The sequence below is a fragment of the Sander vitreus genome, chromosome 22 (assembly GCF_031162955.1).
Source record: "Sander vitreus isolate 19-12246 chromosome 22, sanVit1, whole genome shotgun sequence".
In the NCBI taxonomy this organism is placed as follows: Eukaryota; Metazoa; Chordata; class Actinopteri; order Perciformes; family Percidae; genus Sander; species Sander vitreus.
In genome coordinates this window covers 8,205,125-8,228,485 of record NC_135876.1, presented here as the reverse complement: position 1 = coordinate 8,228,485, position 23,361 = coordinate 8,205,125, and the positions used below count along the sequence as shown (strand labels likewise).

The following is a 23,361-nucleotide window of genomic DNA, read 5'->3' as shown; positions in this document are numbered from 1 at the left end:
TTAAAGTAAATGCTCTGACCCATCCTTTTCTAGCAAAGCGTTATACATGTTTTCATACCGGCTCCAATGAGAAGGTGATGCAAAAATAAGGAGCTTGAAACTGAAGGCTAGAAAATGTAGTATGGTTGGATATCTTTTAATAGCAGTTGCATTTAATTTCCAGACAACAGTGCAATCTCATCTTCCAGAAAGGTCCATTTCATGCTATCATGGGCAAATATGAGGAAAGGTGGAAAAGGTCACGGCTGTCAAATTTGTATTGTAGGTGACAGAGGAGCTGCAGGGTCTTTTCAGCGAGGGGATTCGTTAGACAAGCAATTCATTTGGTTGTTAGCGATATCTCATTATGTCAGATACACAACGGCTGCAGTCATATTCATAGAGTCATTAAGCATGTTTGCACGTGTCTTACACCACAGGAGGTATGAAATAACTCACAACATAGTGAAGCACTGGAGACTTTGATCATGCACACGATAGGCATTGCAACAAAACCTGTTTCATTTAGTTTTTAGTGACTGAACAATATAAAGTGAGAGATATAAGTGATAAAAGCACTGCAGCCTTGAAGAGTTGGTAGCTTTGATTGTCTCACATGTATCATCCAGCTGACTACGTGCTTTAAAGTTGTTACATGTTATTGATGGAAGAACTATACCTTGAGGTACTGCATGTTGCTACATTCTCATAGCCCCTGAACATCTTTCAAATCTCAGCTATTTGTCTATAAAATGAAATACAAAACAGTCAAAGTTAAAGCATCTTTAGATATTGTTTATTAATAGTTTAACACTCCATAGATTGAACCCATATGTGCATGTTAGTTAATTGTTTTCAAATAATGCAGTTTGTGATTATGATATTTATTATTTATAGGCGGGTCAAACAATCTGTCGCAATAACAGATAATATGACAATTTGATTACATTATTTCCCAGTTCAGTGTTCAGGATTAAATTCAATACATGAGCTTTTCTAATCTAAAAATAAATGATTCCCAAAAGCTTCAAGTGCTTAATCATCACTACTGTATGTATTTACAGACAGTTGTGGTGCTGGATATGATGGTGGTTTTATGAATGCTGGTGCTGACAGCTGCATATGACCCAGAGTATGAAATTGAGTTCAATTGGTCTGAACCAATTTTACATAACAATTTAAAGATTTAAAGGTGCCAAGTGCAGCATTTTGTGTTTCTTTAAAACGAAGACAATATTGCAGTAGCCTCCTGTAGGAGAAGGAGGGTCTTGCTACTTGTACACCTGCTGCTCCCCACCATCACTTTTCACGTTTGAATTGAAGAGCCAGACAAAAGGGTAGGATAGAGGCCAATATGCATTTGACCAGATAAGCTGATCTCAAGTGGAAACCATGCAGTAAGAATAGTAGAACCGCAATAAAGTTGCATATTATCTAAAGTAAAGCAGTAGCTGACAACAAGTTATGGCACTTAATGCTAAAACTATCTTTACACGCTACACCTCGTGGCCTGATTGGGGCACTGTAGTGAAGCACAGCACACATCCAACTTGCCTTTAATTCATACTAAATGGCCTAGATTGAAGCCATATTAATTGTTTGTTTTTTTGGCTGCTTGGGGCCAGTGCAACAAGCTGCAAACACAATGCTGATATATTATCACTTCATAGAGTTGTCATGCAAATGTATTGGCAAATAATTGTCTACTGACACATCCAGCAGACACAGAGCAACATTAGCAAGCATCAGGATGTGTTTCTGAACACCTGACCAGTCTAATATTCACTATCCTTTTAGCTCTGCTTTAGCTCTTTAGCTGCTAAATACTCAACTCTGTTAACCAGCTAGTCGTTATCTGAGTGTTTAACTGAAAACAGATAAGAGTGGTGAAAGTGAACCAAACAGTAGATTGGCAGCACATAAAACCAAAACAATGAGCTGAAGGACACTATATCGCTCCATAGTGCTGAGGGAAACTGCAGTCAGATGATAATTATCTGTGAGTTTGGGACTGCAAACACACAAATACTCAGAAACCATGTGGGCCATTTTGACAAAATATGGAGGGAAGATGCATCTTGTTAATTATTAATCTACCAAGCAATGCAGCCTTGCTGCAACCAGCAACATTTCCAACAACTATTGTTTTCCACAAAATGCCAAACATTAACAAAAATAACCTTCAAGGACATCCAAATATCACATCACAGGTATGGCAGAAAGTTCTGACTTCCCTCGTCCTGTTTACACCTGCAGTTCCAATATTTTTGAAAAGGAAAATGCCAGCTTGAGTTCATATTTATTGCAAAAAGAGGTTCACTGAGAGTGTGCCAAAGTCCTGTTATCTGTAATTTACAACTATGTTATGTTAAGGCATCCCTCTGCAGGAGGAATCCATTCCCCATGCTGTTCCAAAAAAAGCTTGATCCAACTGGATGCTTTTTTATTATACTGGAAAGAATATAGAGAAAAATATGGGCTAAAGCATAGACAATTATTTACAGCTTATTAGCCAGATGCAGTGGGGCATTACTTAGCTCCATGCTGTGCGGCCTGCCATCTTGAATGCATCCAGGGACCTCTCAGCAGAATCCTGTCATCTACAGCACACTGTATGTCTTTGCACTTTCTTCCAGGCAATGTGGCAAACTCTTTACTGGCTCTCCAGGGATGGAGAATGACCAACTTTAACTAAATGTCCTGTGCAGTGGCCCAGAGTAGCCATTTAGGAATGCAGTGTAATGTTCCCTCTGGCACATACTGCCTCGCCAATTAGAGGTCAGAATGGAGGTACTTGTGCAGAGCACCACTTTAGATAGACAATGTCATTGTTTGGGGATGAACACAAAGCAAAATAAAGAGTCATGGCTCACTGGATCCCCAAAGTGCAACTTTTTTAGAAAGCTCAAAATAAAGGCAAATGCTTTTTCCAACAGTTGACTTTTAGCAGCCACTACATCACACCCAAAATGTATCTTATTGGGCAGGGTCAGACAAGTAGAACATTGAGGAAGGAAATCAGGCAATTCCCCTGGTGGGACACTGTGCACCTAATGTTCACATGCCACAAAAATAAAACACATTACATTTAACATGTGGCTTTGTGTAAAGTTTTTTTTATATGTGAAAACAAGTGTGTTTTTTGGGTGGACAGTAGCACTTTGTTTACTCTGGCTATATTTGCCTGAGGCCTACACAGTCACCATGACAGCCTCAGACAAGGACATCAAAACCACCCAAGGCAAGACAGTACATTTTACTTTGGGTCAAGTTTGTGTAACAATCAGCTCACGTGCTGGGCTAAAAAAAACTCAATCACACTGCACACTGATAATACTAACATTTCATTAAGCTGAGTGATGCACTCCTTTAGGAATATTTCGTAAGTGTCATAGCACAATGTGAATGTTTTCGTAGTCCTCTTTTATTATTAAACAGGAAAAAGAAGTTCTAGGTGGGTCAGTTAATATTTCAAAGCACAGTAGGTATATCACTTTAAAATACTTTTCTCCATGAACACAAATTGATTTTTTTTTTCTACAAGATTTTAAGATTTAATTCTGAAATTTTGCTTTCTATGTTATTGTAGCAATCAGTGGGACGAGACATAGCGTGGGTATTGCTGGAAACAAACTGTGCAAGCTAGCAGGCTACAATATCATTCCACAAAGTTGTAAATTATTCAGCTTCTTATCCAACACTTTACTGTTATTACTTTCTGCCATGATCTTTCCCTAAACCTAACCAAAGACAATATGCAACTGGAAGTAAATGTCTCAGCCTTTCCTGTACAGGAATGAATGGGAGGTGAAATCTTCTGACCTCACAAGATGGTTATGGTTGGGGTGTGTCTGCCTTGATTGACATGTTTCATAGCCTGTCCTATCAAACTCAGTTATTTTGGTTGACTCTCGCCCTCACACCTCAGCTTCTTCTAGCTGTTAACCTGATGCAGAAATTAAGACCTTCTGACTCCATACAATAAAACACTTGGGATGTTTTCTAAGGTTACTTTCATACCAGAGCTGTTTGGTCTGTTTTAACCGAACCCTGGAGCGTTTTGTCGGATAGTCCGGTTTGTTTGGACTGGTGTGAAAGCTCATCCAAACTCTGGTGGGGACCAAACAACCGAACTCTGGTCCGCTTGAAAACGGGGGTCTCGGTTTGCTTCCAACTGCACCAGAGTTCGGTTCACTTCAGGTGAGAACGCGATTCGACCCAAATACAGGAAGTCAGCCGAAAACAGATAATTTACTAGCCTGCAATTTCAGCCTTGCACACAAGTTATGGACTTATATATGCGATGATAATCTTCAAATCCATAACCTATTATGACCATACATCTCTCGTTGTCTGTGTGACAACACCAGAAACCCAAGACGTTATACATTTAGTTTGCTCCATTATTTCTGAGACCAGAAGTGTCAGCCAGTTTCACACGGATTTTCTGTCCAATAGACCAGCGATTGTTTCGACCGTGTGACGTGTGTTTACAATATTTGGTGCGTTTGACAAAGTGTAGTGTGAATGCTAAACCGAAACCAAATGAAAAATGCAACAAAGTTGCAACTTCAACCCTGAATCGCACCAAGTCTACCGAACTATAGGTGTGAAAGCGCCCTGAGCTTTAAAATGCATGCTGATGGGTGAGTCCACAGATGTTATGTATTGTTGCACCCAGTTTAAAGTGAGCACAAGCAACTCAAACTTTACCATCAACAAACCATCAAAGAGAAAACATTCTAAAACTGGACACACTGTTTGACAAGCGATCTCTGCACTCTGTACCAAAGTTGATTTGAATACTGTTGACAGTACGGTAGTACAGCAGAATTTGACCACATACTTCCAAACCCTTTGTACTGAATCTAAAATGCGATCAGTCAGGCTGGATTAACAAATTAGTTCCAGAGTATTTTTGGCTGCATGTGGACGGTGGATTTTACTTTTTTCCAATACACTTAGAGAACAGGATGAAATAATACACGTATAGTGCAGGAGTGATTTGATTATGCTGAGACATTCATGTCCTTAAACCTAAATTATTCATGCAGAATTTGTGTCACTCTAAGCTAAACTAAGCTGAACAAAATCCACCACTGACTTTTACATTCAGGCTTTATAGCGACTATTTCTATTCATCAAATCTGAATTATGTGGCTGAACGTGGCAGAAAATACTTTATCTGTCCACTTAGGTCTTTAATTTCACAATTCCATTTCAACTGGAAGAGGTTGTGGACAGATCAATGTGTGCAATAAGACACACAGAGTCTAGCAATTAGCAGTTGTGCTAATGTGCTTGAATGGATTTTCTGATTTGGTTGGAGGAAAGCAATACTGTAGAGCTAAATCTCTCGCCACCTGTCCTCAGTCAGCGTCTCCATGACAGTACAGTCAGAGAAGTCGAAAGCACCTCTGCCTCACTACAGTATTATACCTATAAGCAACATTTAATTATTCCTCCAGAGCAAGATTGTATATTTAAACTGGCATATATTCAACTTTGCAATTTTTCAGAGCTTGCTTGTTTTTTTTGTTGTTTTTTTATATACCGGAGAAACAGTTTTTGCAATGAAGGCTTGAAAAATATAAGTGATAAAAACGAAGGCTTGAAAAAACTCTCCAAAGATTCAAGAATGAAGTCTCTTTTTCTCTAAGTATTTTCCATCAGTCTTCATCTGTGCTATGTTAACATAAACATTTAAAAAAAATAGATACACCATAGTATCGCAATATTTTCCGTGGCAATACTGTATGAATATACGGACGCCAATCTTTAAAATCTACAAACATGGATTGTATAAATTGCACATGAGAATTTAACTTTTTGGTACTAGAATAATAAAATCAATTGCTTTTTCAGTCCACTAGATGGAAAGTTGAAGTCAGACGAACAAACAGAAATGTATCTTTTTATATACACCAGATGTTTTTTGATGAATTTCTTCCTTTTTCGGATTTAATTTGAAATTGGAAAAAAGGTAATTCATTTGAACTATATCGCAGAATATCGCAATATGTTTAAAATATCAATAATATCATATCGTGACAAAGATTTCCAAAGCATACAAAAGGCACAAGAGAGACGTGTTATTTCCTGCAGGCGATACCAGTCAATAGAATTTCATTTGAGCTAAAAGAGAGAATAGGTGGCATCTCACTAGTGCACACAGAATGCCCTAAATTATGATATTAGTATAAGTAAATTAACACAGCTTTTGAGTGGAGACAGCTAAAAATATCAAACATGTATTTACATTTTAGAAAGCTGTTGAATTGTTGGATGATGGCTGGTCCACAGTTTTACAGCCCACCTCTAATGAACTCTTTTAAATGACTACTGCATCCCTGTTATCATTGATTTGAATGCGGCTTTTTAAGACGTGTGCTGAGTTTCTTTCAAATATTTACAGCATTATGGGAGTTTCTATTTAATCCTTTAGCTTTTAAGACATTTAAAGCAGCTATTGAGGTGCTTTTGTATGCGTTAGCAGCTCCATGAGACAGCGGGAGGCAGGTTGGATTTGAGATAGATGAAGCCAATTGCCTAATACCTGGCTTAAAACAATATGCCCCTATAGGTGAGCTATTCTCTAACCCTATCCTTTAATGTCTACGCCAGTGTATCTGTGTGTCTGTGTCTACGTCTATCTGTTCAGATAAACCCTCCACTGACACGCACTAACACCACAGGTTCTCTCTTCATGCCTTCTGTGGAAGATGCACGGTACCTTAACAGAAAGTGAATACTGCCTTCTGTCCTCCTGAAAGAGCATTGATTTTTACTTTGCAGCACCCAAGGTCAGCGTGAAGAACACGCCGGGAGGATCTTATCACCTCAGAAGTACAGGCCTCTCTCTCAGTCTATTTATTGAAGGGAAAATAAACACAAATGAAGTTGAGAACACAGCTGTCTGACTCATCGTGACCTTGCATTATGGCAGAGCAACAAATAGCTAAACTGTGAGGCGCTTTCAATTAAAAGAAAATTGAACAATGTGTTATGATGTTACATATCTTTTAATTGTGTGGCTTTTGCTGTAAGCTATGCGTGTGTTTTAAAATTCCGCCGTGCCTGTTTATCTCCAAGTCTTTCTCAGCTGAAATTTACCTCGTAACCTCAGACTTAGCATTTCCTCGGCTGTTTGTGATATCATACTTAGGCTACAAAAGGCAACACACTGCCTCCGAGGCAGTAAACAAGTAATGGGCCTAATCATGGCTAGGGTGACAGCATTTCCAAATTAATTGTTTCCCAGTGAATGACTTTAACTTGGCCCAAAGTGCAGAATTAAAACTGACAGCAGAACAGAAAAGGCAACGTTGCATCAAAGAGGGGAATAAAGACGATGTAAAATTTGCCAACACAAACTCCTTACACGATTGTGTTAATATGGAAATTCTCCTGACACACACAGTGCCACTGTGTAATGAATCACATGTTGTAAACCACTTGTTTTCCAATTTTTAAAATTAAAATGAACATATCAATAACATGCTCATGGTGGATTCCGCAAAGCATTACAATCCCAAGTTTGTATTTTTCACTAACATTGAATATGACACTTTGCGTTTTGTCAACTCAACGATGCACACGCAACATACTGTACAGGATATCGTATTGTTCATATACGTTAATAGATCTATGATCACATTTGATACGATTTTAAAAAATATATCGTCCAATCACTCTAAACAGAATTTTTAAGGCTACATGTATTTATAAATGTCCATTACATTCAAGCCATTGCCACAAAGCTCATTAAGACTCCGCTCCACACAACTCTCTCTGTATTTCTCAGTATGGCTATGTTCAGAAGATTGTGTCATCCGGTGACTTTCCCGCGCAGAAGCTCGAGTTAAGATATTTACCTTCTTACCTTATTTTCTCAAGAGTCCATCATGTTTTTTTAATCCTCCATGTCCTCCTTAGCTGCTAGCAACTGCATGGAGGAGGGGTGGGGGTGGTGCACGATCACGCACCATAGCTTTAAATGTCTTGTACTACTGCCGCTAAAAAGAAACCTTTAACACAGACGTGAAATGCATAATTTTTCAAAACAATGTCTAAATCTGATATATATGCACATGTAATCACATAAAGTCATAGGAGGTGCTGGGAGGTGAGTTTCTCTACCTTTGGACAGAGCCAGGCTAGCAGTTTTCGCCTGTCTGTATGCTAAGCTAAGCTAACTGGCTGCTGGCTGTGGATTTGTATTTAGCGTACATACATAAGAGTGGTATCAATTATTGTAGCAGTTGCGTAGCAGAATAGCAGTTGCGTAGCAGAATTAATAATTGATACGGACATATGTAACTATAATTAATAACTCAAAATGATATAAAATATAAAAACATGAATGGGCATTAGGTAAAGGAGAGTGATGGGACCCATTTTGGGCTATCAGAGAAAATAAGTTTTATATTCGGGAGCATCAATAGGAAGGATATTTGAAAGCCAATTAATTAATGAATTAGTCTAGTCTCATAATCTGAAAGCTGCTATTTTACACACACTAATCCGGAACCAAGTTAATGAATGATGAATGAATGTATACAGTGATGAACATTTTATTAATGAAAGCAGACCACCGTGTAGGTTAGATAGAATTAGTAAATTATATCTTTGATTGATGTTTACAAATTAAATTAAATTCCAATATATGCATGCATCACAGTTGAGAGTGTAAGAAACACCAGGGAGGATTAGGAAACAATTCCAATATTTGGCCTAATTCTAAGTTTTAAGGGAGATTCTACTTTTGGTGTAAAGCTTATTAATCAACACTTGTTCATTTCTTGAAGGCATACTATGTAACTTTTTGCAGCTGTAGTTCCAATGAGACAACCTGTAGGGGGACCGAAGAGGGAAAAGTTACATAGTATGCCTTTAATTAGGAATTCAGCATCAAGCATCTGACATCAATCTATGAACACATGAAAATGCGTTTCTTCACCTGATAGAGAAGACACTGCTCTGGAGCAGGGGCGATTCCAGGATTTCTTAAGTGGGCTGGCACAGGGGGGGACCAATAATCAGTCAGGGGGGGAGGGCAGGGGATTTTATCAGAATACAGCAGAGAAAATATGCTTAGAAATATTTGAACTGAGTTGCGATTTGAACTGAATTTCTTCATTTCTCTCTCTCTCTCTCTCTCTCTCTCTCTCTGCTGTTGATTAAATTAAATAGCAGACAGTATTAAACCAAGTTTAAATGTAAAAAATTACAATCATGGATACTCAAGCACATGTACTTGAGTGTACGTGGTGGGTGCGATTTGTGAAAAAAGCATAGGGGGGACGGGGACGGGGACGGGGTGGTTCTGATCATGCACAACAAAACATGCAAGAATTAAATCCCCCTTTCAATACCATGGATAAAGTGCCAAACACTTATTTATGAACTTCAATATTCAATGGAAAATAATCTCAAAATGAAATAGCACAACGTGGTGTTAACATATAATACAGAGCTTTCAAGCCGCGGAGCGGAGTTCACTTTGTGGCGAAAACAAAATACTTTCACCCAGGAAATGCTCGTCCGTTCCTCGGGAGTGTTTAAATCCAAACCACGATCTTTTTCCTAAACTTAACGAGTCGTTTTGGTGCCTAAACTTCATCGCCCGCATGACGCTAACTTTTTCTGGCTAAATTCCACTACCACGGCCCCTGAAAGCATCGTCATCTGGCGGTGCCTGTACCCAGCTCACAGTCACCTGTTGGCGGCTAAACAACTGCTTCTGGTAGCCGGGAGCTGGGAGCTCTGTAGCGGCTAAATACAACCAACTGCTGCTCAGATTTTATAGTTTTATGGCACTGTAGACTCTTTACGTCACAGCGCTTTACTTGGTTTAAAATACTTCTATTTTAGGTTTATAATGGTCTATTATACCAGGGATAAAAATAATTCAGCAGAGGCAGGGATATATAGACCAGAAAGGGGGAAATCCCACGCATCCCCCCCGGCAAATCGCACCCTGGACATGTGTATATATAGATATGCACAAACAGTAATATAATAAGGTACCTGTCAGTGTATTTCGGAAGAAGTGGGCTTCGTGTATTACCCCCTCTCTGGATGAGAGGAATTTATATGGACACAAAACAAAGGGAAATGAAAATGGGTAATACACTAAATAGATTGAAAAAATATATTTAAACTAAGAGGATTAACCAAAACAAAACTGAGGCATGAGCATTGGTGTGCCCAGGAATTTCTGTAAGACTTTGGATATATTTAATATGCCTATATAGAATACATATATATTCTCAGTGTATTAATTACCAGGATCTGACTGTACCAAAGTGATTAATGTAAAACTTAAGACTGATAGTTAAGTTATATAGGTTGAAATTGACTAAATTAAACGTTAAAGTGAACTAGTACAAAGTATTATGGCTGTGTTTTTCTTTTCTCTTGAAGCATTGTGAAGGAGGGTTTGAGAGAGGGCCAGGAAACACTCTCTGGCTGTTAGAACATTTCAAAACAGAACATTTTACTATTCTTTCATTACAAGCTATGATCAATTAACTGGTTGTATAACTGTGTATTCATAATTATTTTGTTTCATGAGCTACTAACAGAGTCTAAACACATTGCATGTTTTTTCTGATTAAATGTATCTATACCAGTTCCTATAGACGCGGTTCCATGGTTTTACATTAAAAAGAAACATAACTTCAGTATTTGTCAGATGGTTAGTTAACCCTTGTGTTGTCTTCCCGTCAACCGTGAAAAAAACACTTTTGTTGTCCCTATCTCAATGTTTCAGTCACTTTTTGTAGTTCTCAAGTACTCAAGTTTTGTATTTTACATTTTAGTGTTTTTTTTCCATTGTTTTGGTCACTTCTTTCAACATTTTAATCGCTTTTTCTGCCGGTTTTTTTTTCAGCTTTTTGTCACTTTTTCAATATTTTGGGTGCTTATTTTTTGCTTTTTTAACATTTTGTCGTGTTTTAACATTTACGGCCCTTTATCGACGTCCCATATTTTCTGATATTAAAAAAACGTTGAAAACGGGTCAAATTTGACTTACTTACATACATAAAGTCTATCTTGTCTTATCTTATCTGAAAGAAGTCTTACTTGATTATTTAGCATTTTTTTTATACTTAGTCATTTTCCATAATAATAATAGTATAATAATAACTTTAATTGTATAGCACCTTTAAAAACAATAGTTTAGAAAGTGCTTTGACAGTGAAAGTAAAGCACATACAAATCAATACGCATATATACACATCGAATCAACACACATACCCATAAATACACAACATTGTAATAGTGAAAAAGGAAGGATAGGGCAGCTCTAAAGGACAGAAACAAAATAAATGATAATGAGTAAGACGATAAAGAGAGGGCATCACATAAAAACAAGTCTATAAAAGTGTGTTTTAAGAATCATCGCTTCATGATTGCTACATTATTATCCAAGTCTTGGCAAGAAAGTGAATAAGCATAGTTTCCAAAGTGTTGAAATATTCCTTTAATCGAGTTTTGAGTTTTTGGAGTTGGTTTATATGTCTTAATCGCTTGTGTTAATCCATTGGCAACACTTGACTCCTTTGCTATCCACACAGCTAGAGAAAGGGCTCCTGCAACTCTAACTTCCTCATCTTGAGAAAGTGTGTGAAAGCTGCCAGAAGCATTACACGAAATGTCATCCTCTTTGGCCAAATGGATTGATCCTCCCATGGCAAACACAGCATGGATTTGCATTAAGTTGACTGAATTTTCAACTCATCTCTTTGCCTCATGTTGCGTGCTTGCGTTGCACTACAAGTGAATTACTTGCTTCTCATAGAAAAAAGAATGGAGGCAGAATTGATTCCTTAGTGGTCTGCAGTTGGTGTGGCTTGCTGGTGATCCATAGTCCTCGTCCTGATGTTATTGTAGAAGTAGAAGAAGAGTCTAAAAGTCTCACGTACAAAACAGGATTATCAGGTAATCCTGCCTTGTACAGAACACAACTGGTTCCAGAGCACAAAGTCCCAGACGCCTAACTACAAACCTGTGTCTGCATATATTAGCCCCAGCAGGATTTCACTATTCATTATTAGGAATTTACAATAGAAGGCTGGCTTTGCTGTGGGATTATGATTCATCTAAAATGAACAAGTCGTAAAAATATGCAGAATTTTCTCTAACAAAAACACTATCATTGTTATTATTTATCTACCTCAGAATCTCATACTTGCTCTGTAGCTCACTAATGAACATGTATATTATAATATTAATTTGTCAGATGTAGAGCTATTGCTAGATTAATATTTGATGGAGACAGTCTAGCTGTTTCCCCATTTCTAGTCCGTCAAACTATTCCTCTAACTACGTAATGTGTCTTACAGACCTTGATTGATAAATAAATGAACGTATATTTTATATAATGATTGCTGATAATAAACCTTGTTTTATGTCTGTAGGATATTGTAAACTATTATTTTAGAGCAGCACAACTCCCTTAGACTTCATTGATATTTGTAGAATCCTGATGGGACAATTACAGTATCTCTTTTATTTATGTACTTATCAAATAACTTCCATTAACAAACAGACAATATTTCCGTTTAACAAACTGCGCAGTGGGTTTGTCGTGGCGTCAGCATAATACCCCGCCTGCCATAACGGCTGTTACATGCCGGTTGTTCTTAGTAATTTAATCTAATTGCAGTGTAATGTAACTGATACTGGGGTGGCATGAGGGAAGTGAGTCTGCAGGGAAAGGGATGTAATTAATGAATTGATTGCCGGGGCTCTGGATTGACAGGCCATGATCCTGTAAAGTGATTGGTTGAAGCAATTGAAAGGTCTCAGGTAGACTTGGGAGTGATGTGTGTGTGTGTGTGTGTGTGTGTGTGTGTGTGTGTGTGTGTGTGTGTGTGTGTGTGTGTGTGGGCTGTACAGACAAGGCCGTTATAACTTTTCTGGCTGGCATACTGGCATACACTGTGTTCATATAGGGAGATGTCAAAGCATGAAACTAGATAAGACACTCCTGCAAAAGGCATCCAGATGGATCCATGCATGAAACTCTCTTTTGGGTGAGATGAATTATGTTTGCTGTAAGAAACAGGTGAATAAGAATGCGAATAAGAGATGGAAAGCATGTTATGACCCACCAGCATTCACAGATTTGGGCTCTTTCTCTGGGAGTGAGATATCAAAGTACCCTGGTATTGATCCCCGGGAACAATCAATATGAAGCCATTGCACCTTTGTATTTGTTGCTCAGCAGTCTGCCTTCCTCTGAAATGGGTGACCATGACACCAAAACTGATGGCTGTGTGTGGTAGTGTGTGCATTATGTAGTGTGTGCGTATGTATTATGTACAGTATGTGCATGTGTGTATCTTGCCACTGTGGGTTGAATTGCCTTGAAGTGGCCTCTGCATGCTGTTTGTGCAGGTCGCTATGCATGCGTGTGTACATATCTAATGGAAGTATGCAAGGTTGGGTTAGTGTGTGTGTGTGTGTGTGTGTGTGTGTGTGTGTGTGTGTGTGTGTGTGTGTGTGTGTTTGTTGCAGCAGTTGACAGGTCCAGTAATACTGACAGGACGCAGGCAGTTCCCATGAGGCTGTGCATGCTGACAGCAGCTGGCCAAGAAGAAGAGCAGCTGCTGGGCTTCCAGTACAAGGAGCTCAGACTGTGCTTCTCCCTTTATCTCTCTCCCCTCTTAAGACGTCTATTCACTTACTGTGTATTACAGTTTCTTTGTTTCATTACTGATATAGCAAAAATCATATTATATCAAAGTATGAAAAAAATAGTTATTTCCATTTAACACACACACACACAGACACCATGAATTCTACACATAACTTGGTGCTTGAGGGAGGATGAAGATGAAAAAAATAAAAGCTGGTTATCGATTTTTCCACGACACCCCTCATTGTCCAAAGTGACTGTGCTACCACCCGTCCGCCATGCTTGACCAACCCTTGCCCGCGCTGCTTTCTCCACCATCTCTCCCGCTTTCAGCATTATCTCTGGATTTACCCAACATGTTTCAGGCACAAATGGGGCACTGACACACATACAATAATAAGGACACACACATACACCCTCAAGCACCCCTCTCCCTTCCTTAGACCTTGTTCACTTCATAGATGAAACGGCGCCCAATCCTAAAACAACGCAAAAGAACATTTATTGCGTCTTGGAGAAAAACATACGACCGGGTTGAAAATGATGACTCGTGTTATAAGAGTAGTGTAGCTCCTTTGGGGAATAGCTCAGTGTGTACTGTGTGCGTAGTGAGTGTGTGGAGGGAATGAGAGAGAGAGTAACGGTGGATGAGCTCAGAGCAGACTAGTGTTGGCGATCAGAGCAGAGGAGAAATTAACAGTAAAGTTGTCAAGTGGTAGTCAATGTAAAAGTAGGTTTTAAGATTGTCCATGAATAAACACTGCAGCTCCTCAAGACCAAAGTGAAGTAAATATAAATATATACTGTACATACACTACACTACAGGTAATGTGCAAGTCTGAGTCAAGAACTGAGTACACTTTAATATCTGTTTATTTATCGCAAGTAATATCGTTATCGCATAATGCATCGTTTCCTCACATTGGGAAGCTCTCATCCTCCATCCAAGGCATTGTGTTGGCCAATTTAGCACACATTTCTCATAGATATGTTTGTAACATGCCTTTTTAATTCTACTATTGACCTTGCAATCATCATGACAAAGGATCAAATGATTGCTGCTGTAATGTCTTTTCAGAGGTTACGTTAAAATGACGATTAAGTTTGAAATAAGGTAGGTGTGAAGGGTAAGGTTACACAAACTTTGATACCAAGTTAGCCTCCATGTTAGCATCAATAAAACAGTAGTCTGGATCGACGAAAGTTTACCAGATAGTTTGGGCGCCACCGGATGTCCCTCACTTTCCTCTTACTTTGTGTTTATGTTACACTACTGTAGGTCGCATCGAGGAACCGCAACCGGAACCTCTGAGCTAGCAAGCTAACGTTACACACTGAAAATGGCAATTTTTTTAAGAAAATTGGGATCGTGCAACAAGGCATTTCTGCTTGGTTGTTTCGGGAAATGATTGAAAAGATTGACAACAAATATGTTTAGGGCATTTACTATCTAACTGGGACATTTTGGGACCTATTGGCAGGAATTGCTATAGACAAAATACACACGGTGATACACTGGTAAGAGCAAATTACGTTTAACCATGTATCCAGCTAATTTAAATAGCTCACGTTACTGCATTGTGTGAAGAGTTAACTTCAGGTTATATTGTATCTGGAGTTTTCTTTTGCGTTGTGCAAATGTTCCACCAAAACAAGTTCCTTCCCGAGTCTATTTTGCAGAGCCACGGTTGCTGCGTCTGGAGCTTAGCGCCGCCCAAGACGTTTGTGATTGGTTTAAAGAAATGCAAACAACCCAGAGCGTTTTTTTCTCCTATCCAGGAGTGTGTGTGTGTGTGTGTGTGTGTGGAGGGGCCAGATCTACTCCACAGTGCTAAGAAGATAGGTCTGGCAATGTGACACTAATAAATCAATTAACAGAATATTTCCCATCCTTCTTTAACTTAACATAAGGCGTGGTGTATGATATAGAAGGAAGAGGTAATATTCACATGAGGAAAACAATCAAAATGTATTTATAATAATGTGAGTACACTTTTTTGTCAAGACACTGTCTGTAATTCAGAATATTGCTTTTTCATAAGCCCTGACTAAAGTAGCAGCACAATTTACAAACAATAAATAGCACAATATAAATAAACAGTACTAATGTAGTGGACTAAAAGACAAATTACAGTGAGAGTTATGAGTTGAAACAGTGTTGATTGAATATTAAGTAAAACATCAATAAAGTGCAATTAAAATCCACATTGAAGAAAATATAGCAATTTTAACATTTTCTAAAGTTTATTTCAAGCTCTAGTGGCATCAAACATGAAAGTTCTAGGAACTGAAAAGACTATCGAGGCTGTATGTTGAGTTGAAAATTCTAAAAGGACAATGCATTCTCATGAACGGATTTGTATCAGTACAAAACAGGCCACCGCCCGCTGGTCACGTGACGACTGGTCATATGACAGTTAAGTTTAGCGGTCTTTACAGTTACATTTAGCCGACAACAGGTGGCTGTGAGCCGGGTACAGTGCACTGCGAGGTGACGGTCCATAAGCGGCCGATGCAGTTGAAATTAGGCAACAAAAAGTCACCATCATGCGGCGACGACAGTTACGTTCAGGCACCAAAAGAACTATGTAAGCATTACTTTTCGTAGTGATATGTAGGAATGGTTCATGAGAACAGCCTGAAAAGGATATAAGAAGGAGGGTAACACATACACACGTTTTACAAGTGTACTTTAAAGGCATCATACGCTTGGTCAAGGATAGTCAGTTTACCTCAGCATACAAGGTGCACTGATGCACTGCAGCCTTTTTGTGCAGAAAGGGATGCTTCAGATGTTACTGTACCATTGTAAAATGTTGTTTTTTTTTAATGAGAAAGACATCTTAATCTTGTTTCCCACAATCAGATTATGATTTTACCGGGTTATTCTAACCCAGCTATGATGCACGTGCTGACCCAAACCTGGGTCAGCTGTAACAGCTCGTTGGATAGCAGACTTTTCTCTGCATGAATACAGATACATCTTCATGTACTTTAAGGATAAAGGTAAACCGTGCCAGGCATCTAAGTGGGAGCTGGGTGTTGGCTGTGTCTGGGCCTGGCAGCAGTTCTACCTGAAGCTTGAGAGGAGGAGAGGACAACATGGCCAACAGCTGCTTGGCTGTCTGTTGTGTCTACTGGCTACATCACCTTTTGCCAAGTGCAATCTGAATTCCACGGCTTGTATTTTACGGTTCAGTAATCTATGCTATTGTATATTTTTATTCCTCTTCCGCATTTAGTCTAATTTTGTTTTTGACCAGTCGGTTGTGGGTGTTCAGCTTTGATATTTGGCTCACTTTAGGATTACACTGCATCTTTAGATACTGTTTGGTGTTATTGTGTTTCTGGTTTAACATAAATCAAATATATCCAAAAGGGAAAACTAGAGCTTTGAATATCAAGTCAATGTTTACTACAAAGGTATGGCTCATTTCCCCTTAATTGTTGCTGTTTCCATTACTCAAGCTGTAAACATATCAGTTCATGCAGAATTATTTCCCTGCTTTCTTTTCTATATAATTTTGAAAAGACTGAATTATTAAATGCACACATTGTCCCTGGAGTGCTTGTGTTTGAAAGGCAGCATTGAATCCAAATTTAGAAGAAGCATGTTAATGTGAATGCACACACATACACCCATCCACACACAAACATTTTATATTTATTTATTTTTCGCAATGCTATTATTTCACATTTTCTGCATTACACTGTGCTGTTTTCTTGCTTTAACAGCTAGTCTTGAAAACAACAAAATATCGACCATCTTGAACTACTGCTTCCTTCTCTCTTTTTCTCATCTTTAAAGAATGGGATACAGCTCCTGCTTATTTGTCCAATATCTTTTGCCAAAGATCTCTGAAACAGAGTGCAGAGGGTCCCACAGGACTGTCTAGAAGGGAGGAAGCTGAGCCATGGGCAGCTGTGTTCTGCCTGCCATAACTTTGGGGAAAGCTCAGAACTGGTAATGGCCATGCTGTGTTGTGCAGTGTGTTATATGAGATAGGCACTCTACAGTATATGTACTATAGATGATTGGAATTGGACCCTATATTAATTATGGAGAGTGAAATGCTCACAGATGTATGCAAAGGCAATATGACAAGAAGACACTGTGTTGAGGATCTGATAAAGCGTCTAGCATCTTGTGGTGCACAGTGCAACTTATTGCCTGGAAAATAAGAATGGCTTCTGTAATCTCAAAGTTGCACTATAGAGTACTAAAATGAAATGATTTTGCTAATGACAAGCCCAAATGAAAGTAACAGGTTACAACTAAAATGACTTCTTTTTAGAGGTTCGGGTGACTCCAGCTTTGTGCACAGAGCACTTGTTGGCTGATAAGTAAAACATTTATATATAATTATAAACAACAAAGTATGTGACAGTGAAAGTCAGTATTTGCACATTTAAAGGTCTGCTTTATGATTCTATTCTTTTGCCTTATGATTCTATTCTTTTTATGATTTACTTTATTTCACAAAACGGCTATAGCTCCTGAACCACCCTAGCTGTAAACAGGGACTTGAAAGAAAGAAACCCTTCAAGGTTTCTTAGGAAACACTATCAATGTTACTGAACAGAGCAATGGTGGTTTAGACCATTTTAGGCCATAGATCAGAGACACACTGGAGCTAAAGGCACCAAAAACAGCTGTCTTCAATTTGACCCATTGTAGCAAAAATACTACTATTTTAAAAGAGACATCTCCCAAAAATAAGTGTCCAAGTTAATACTGCACAACCAAATATTGTTCTGTCATCCAAAACACTTTTTATTAGAGTCTGCTTTTTCTATTTTGGAATATTGCATCAATGTCTCAAATGATAGAAAACGCACACTTTTCAGTTTGTTCACTTCAACAGCCGTGGATTTCTGTCAATGCTCGCTGCTACACAGTAGAAGCTCATATGTACCATCTCCTCCCTGACACTGAATGCAGCAACCCGACCACTGCGTCACTGTTGTTTGATTGTGGGAATTGTAGTTTATTCAAACATGTGTCTCTCGTGTTGTGAGCGGTGGGAAACTACAAGTTCCAGATTTCACAATGCGGAAGAAGCGCAACAAAACACTGTGAGGTTGTAGCACAAGAGCCGAGAAGATGTCTCATGTCGTAAAGAAAAGAAAATTGGATAAAACCCGTCAGGACAGACTGTACTTTGACAGCTATACTGATGTGACTATTCACGAGGAAATGATAGCGGACCACGTCCGCACGAACACGTACCGGATGGCGATACTAAGGAACAGTGAGTCCATACGGGGTAAAGTTGTACTGGACGTCGGGGCAGGAACCGGCGTTCTAAGCATTTTCTGTATTCAAGCCGGTGCTAAGAAAGTCTACGCAGTTGAAGCCTGTTCTATCGCAGAGCAGGCTGTGAAAATAGTTAAACAGAACAACATGGAGGACAAAATTGAAGTCATTCGAGGCACAGTGGAGACGGTGGACCTACCGGAGATGGTGGAGGTGATAGTGAGCGAGTGGATGGGTTATGCCCTCCTGCACGAGTCCATGCTCAACTCTGTCCTCTACGCGCGCGACAAGTGGCTTAAGCCGGGCGGCATGATCCTGCCCAGCAAAGCCGAGCTCTACATCGCACCAATTAGCGACCCGGTGGTAGAGGACCGCTTACATTTCTGGTACACCGTCAAAGACCAGTACGGCGTCGACATGTCCTGCATGTCCGACTTTGCCAGGAGATGTATCATGAACTCCGACATAACTGTGAACTCGGTTACCGTCGAGGACGTGCTGTCCCACCCGGCCCGCTTCGCCGAGCTCGACTTGTACTCGGTCACCGTGGAGGAGCTACGGTTGGTGAAGGGCAAGTTCAGGTGCGAGTCATTCGGCTCGGCGGCAGTGAACGCTTTCTGTGTTTACTTCACGGTTACTTTCCCCTGCCCGGACAAGCCGCAGGCGCTGGTGCTCTCCACTTCCCCGTTCAAACCTGAGACGCATTGGAAGCAGGCGGTGCTGTACCTGGATACTCCGGTGGATGTGGTGCAAGACACGGTGGTTACCGGAGAGATCAGCATGTTTCCCTCGGAGGAGAGTGCCAGACATATATGTGTCCATGTAGACTACACAATAGGAGAGCAGAAAAGACAGTCCAAAACTTTTTCCATCCCTGACTGGAGCAGTGAAGCTCAGTCATAGTTTAGCATCAACATTTAGTGTAACAGGTCAATCACCAGGCAACACACTCAAAGGCCTAGGTCCTTGTATTATTATCTGTCACTAAGACTCCCAACCTGCTCAATGTGAGTATTTGAGGAAGTGGAGCAATGACTGTATTTTTGACCAGTGTGGTAAATAATCCATATCTAAAAACTATAATGTCACATTAGGTCTCACTTGGGCAAATGTATGAAGTGACTGCAGCTGACATCTAGCCTATACATACACATGCTCATACATATTTAGGTTTTAACCCAGCTCTCTAGGTGTAAGTCTTACAAAATTCAGTTTGAGTAGACACAAACACACAGTGGCTACTACTATCATCATGTGCACTACAGTACATGGTCTTATTTTGGAGTTGTTTATGTTGTGTAGTGTTTATGCTTGTTTTCACACCTAATAAATAGTTCAGTAGACATCTAAATTGGAAGAGGACACATGCATATATCTAATACCTTATATATTATATATGTTTTGTATTGCATACTGTATATTCAGTTTACAGCAATTATGAGCTATTTTATACCAAAACATTGCAGTAGTAATGAGGAGGATTGTAACTAACCATTAGCTTACTGATTAATCATGTGGTCTATAAAATGTCAGAACACATAAAAAACGTTTTGACCAACAGCCCAAAACCCAAAGATTGTTTATTTACTAATACTCAATTCCTTACTTATTACTATACTATTACAGACAGAGAAAAACAGCATATCCTCACAGTTGAGAAGCTGGAATAGGGGATGTTTGGTATTTTTAAATCAGAACTCCCAAAACATTTAGTCAATTGTCAAAATAGTTGCTGATTACTTTTCTGTCGACCAACTAATCAATTAATCGACTAATCATTTTAGCGCTACTATTTCTTGTAACAGTTTAATTATTACTGGTGGGGAAAAGCCTTAGAAACAGTTTTGACCATCAAAAGAAACAAAAAGTCGCTTGACTAATAAATAGCTTTAGGAGGGTGTGTAGCTCTGGGCTTTTACAAATTGTTAAATAAATCCAATGCCATGCTGCAGACATCTGGTATTTTAATAAATGTAATCATGCATATTGTGTTGGATCTGAGAAAGATTCTGCATTTAAATGAGGACTGATATATTGACTTGGACTAGCTGCAGTCAGGCAGGAGGTGTTTTACATGGGCTTGGTTTCAGTTTTTAATAACAAATTAAATTGGCTCATTCTTTTGGTTTAAAACAAGCACGCACTGGCAGTGGTTGCCAGACACCCCTGACTTTGTCCAAAGTTGGAATTCTACTGCAGCATTTTTGCAAAATAGCAGTGACTATATTAATTGTACCACAATGTATTTCCTTCCTGGCCATTAAGGATCTTGCTGTCTCCAAGTGACTAAGTTGTGGAAATATGCAACGTTTTTATCACAATCAACAATCAAGAATACTTTTTTTTTTTTTTTAATGAAAGTTAATAGGTTGATGGCTACGTTTTAATAATTTCTCACTCATGTATTAACGAACACGTTATCTGGTCACTGATCAGTCATTGATTCACTTTTGATACTACTTCAGAGTCGGCGTACAATAAGTGGGTTTGATGGATTATATTGCAGGGAAACTGCGTTTCACAGAGAATTGAGTAAATGCAAACTAGACTCTAATAAACTGTTTGACTGTTTCATGTGTCATGAGTCCTGACTGAAAACAGCTAACTACAGAAAGAATGATGAGCATGTATCAACACAATAGCTATTGTTGTACAGCTTCAATAGTAAGACATTATTACAAACACTGAATTTGATTATAAAAATGTGGATGTTGGGTTTTATTGAGGACCATCAGAACTTTATTGCTAAATGAATATAAACACTTTGAAATGTATGATAATGTAGGCTATGTAAAAAAAAAACAGCGACATTAAGATAAAAAAGGAATGAATACTTATTATAAACACTTTTTCATTTCATGTTTATTTATTAGTCTCGCATTGCCAGATCTACCTCCACAGCGCTTGTCTATCTCGTCTTGTGCGACGCTAAGCTCTGGAAGCAGAGAAGGTGGTTTTGCAAAATAGTCTCGGGAAAATAACTTGTTTTGGTGGAACATTTGCACCCCGCAAAAGAAAACGCCACATAAAATATTAAGTGAAGTTAACTGTTCACATAATATAGTAACGTAAGCTAGTTAAATTAGCTGCAAACATGGTTAAACTTCATTTGCTCTTACCAGTGTATCGCCCTGTGTATTTTGTCAATAGCACATTACCACCAATCGGTTCCAAAACGTCCCAGTTAGAAAGTAAATGCCGTAAACATATTCTTTGTAAATCTTTACAGCCATTCCCCCAAAAGAATCAAGCAGGCCCGCCTTGTTGCACGATCCACATTTTCTTCAAAACCTGCCATTTTCAGCGTGTATCTCGCTAGCTCAATGGTTGTTGTTTTGTTTTTTTTACCAAAGGGAATTCCCGGTGAATATCCTGGAAATGAACAGTCCTTGATCCAGACGGATGCTATCACATAGACACTTGAACAACAAATCTCCAATGTACAGCATCACAGCAGTTATAGCAATTGCTAATTTCCAATGCCTGTTTCTAGAAGGGCTTTTAACAGTCATAAGAAAAACACATAAAACAGCCACATTAAAAAGCATACAAGCACACAAACATACAAGGGCACATACACCTGTACCATCCCCCAACCCCCACCCCATGATTAACATTTCAGTATTGGCATTGACCTACAAAAGTACTGTACTTCTCTTCAGCAGTATTTGTAACACTAGATTGGATACAAATAATATAATAACACATCCACTCCTAGATGATACTTTTATACTATTTTTTTTTCCAACAAAAGAAATATTGTGTTACTCCCAAGTCAAACCAAGGACAATATGGTAATTAAACCGTTATGTAACTAAAGTAGACACTGCGGACTGTGCTGATTAAGTCTATTTCAGTGTGCATTGAATTCAAGCCATAAAATGTGAACGAGTCTTAATGCATAAAGCACCTTTCCTGCGTTGTAATTATACGGCAGTTAATAAATACACATAGATTCCTGAAAATGTTAGATGATAATTCATTTTTCACACCCCATCATCATTTGAAATATGGTGTTCGTTTGTATCAGTGTCATCAGTAGAAATGTGAACCCACTCGGTAATGAACATATTGGAAATTAATCAGAAGCTATAGTGTCTACAAATCAAGGGCATTGTCTGTCAGGATAGGAAAGAGTGAATAATGGCTGAATCACAGTTGGAACTGCAAACATCTAGCATCCACTTGGATTAACTACATGGCAAGATTCTGAGTCGAGCAAGAGTAAAAAACACACATCCATAGCTGATCGAATACTCACATTGCTCACTGCCTTTTCAGAATGACATAAAACAAGCTGATTAACTGTTAGTTATGGCCATAAGGAATAGGGACACATCAGCTAAAGTTATCCAAACCCCATATGAAAGCCTCTAGGGACAATCTGAAGTGTAAAACTGTCCTCAATGGTTTTCTTCACCCTCATTTTTTTCTTAATGTGCAGTATTTGGCACTTTAACTCCATTGATCCTGCATC

The 23,361-nt window shown here is 38.9% G+C and overlaps 1 protein-coding gene across 1 annotated transcript; it reads left to right on the top strand.

Moving 5' to 3' along the window:
* The first annotated feature begins 18,687 nt into the window (after positions 1 to 18,687).
* On the top strand, positions 18,688 to 21,455 carry prmt6 (protein arginine methyltransferase 6). The gene has a single exon (XM_078280880.1). It carries the CDS (start codon positions 18,732 to 18,734, stop codon positions 19,785 to 19,787), a length of 1,056 nt encoding a protein of 351 aa, XP_078137006.1. The 5' UTR covers positions 18,688 to 18,731; the 3' UTR covers positions 19,788 to 21,455.
* Positions 21,456 to 23,361: the final 1,906 nt, after the last annotated feature.

What these genes read in the sequence shown, in the direction of transcription:
- prmt6 (XM_078280880.1), top strand. Translation starts at nt 18,732, where the DNA reads ATGTCTCATGTCGTAAAGAAAAGAAAATTGGATAAAACCCGTCAGGAC.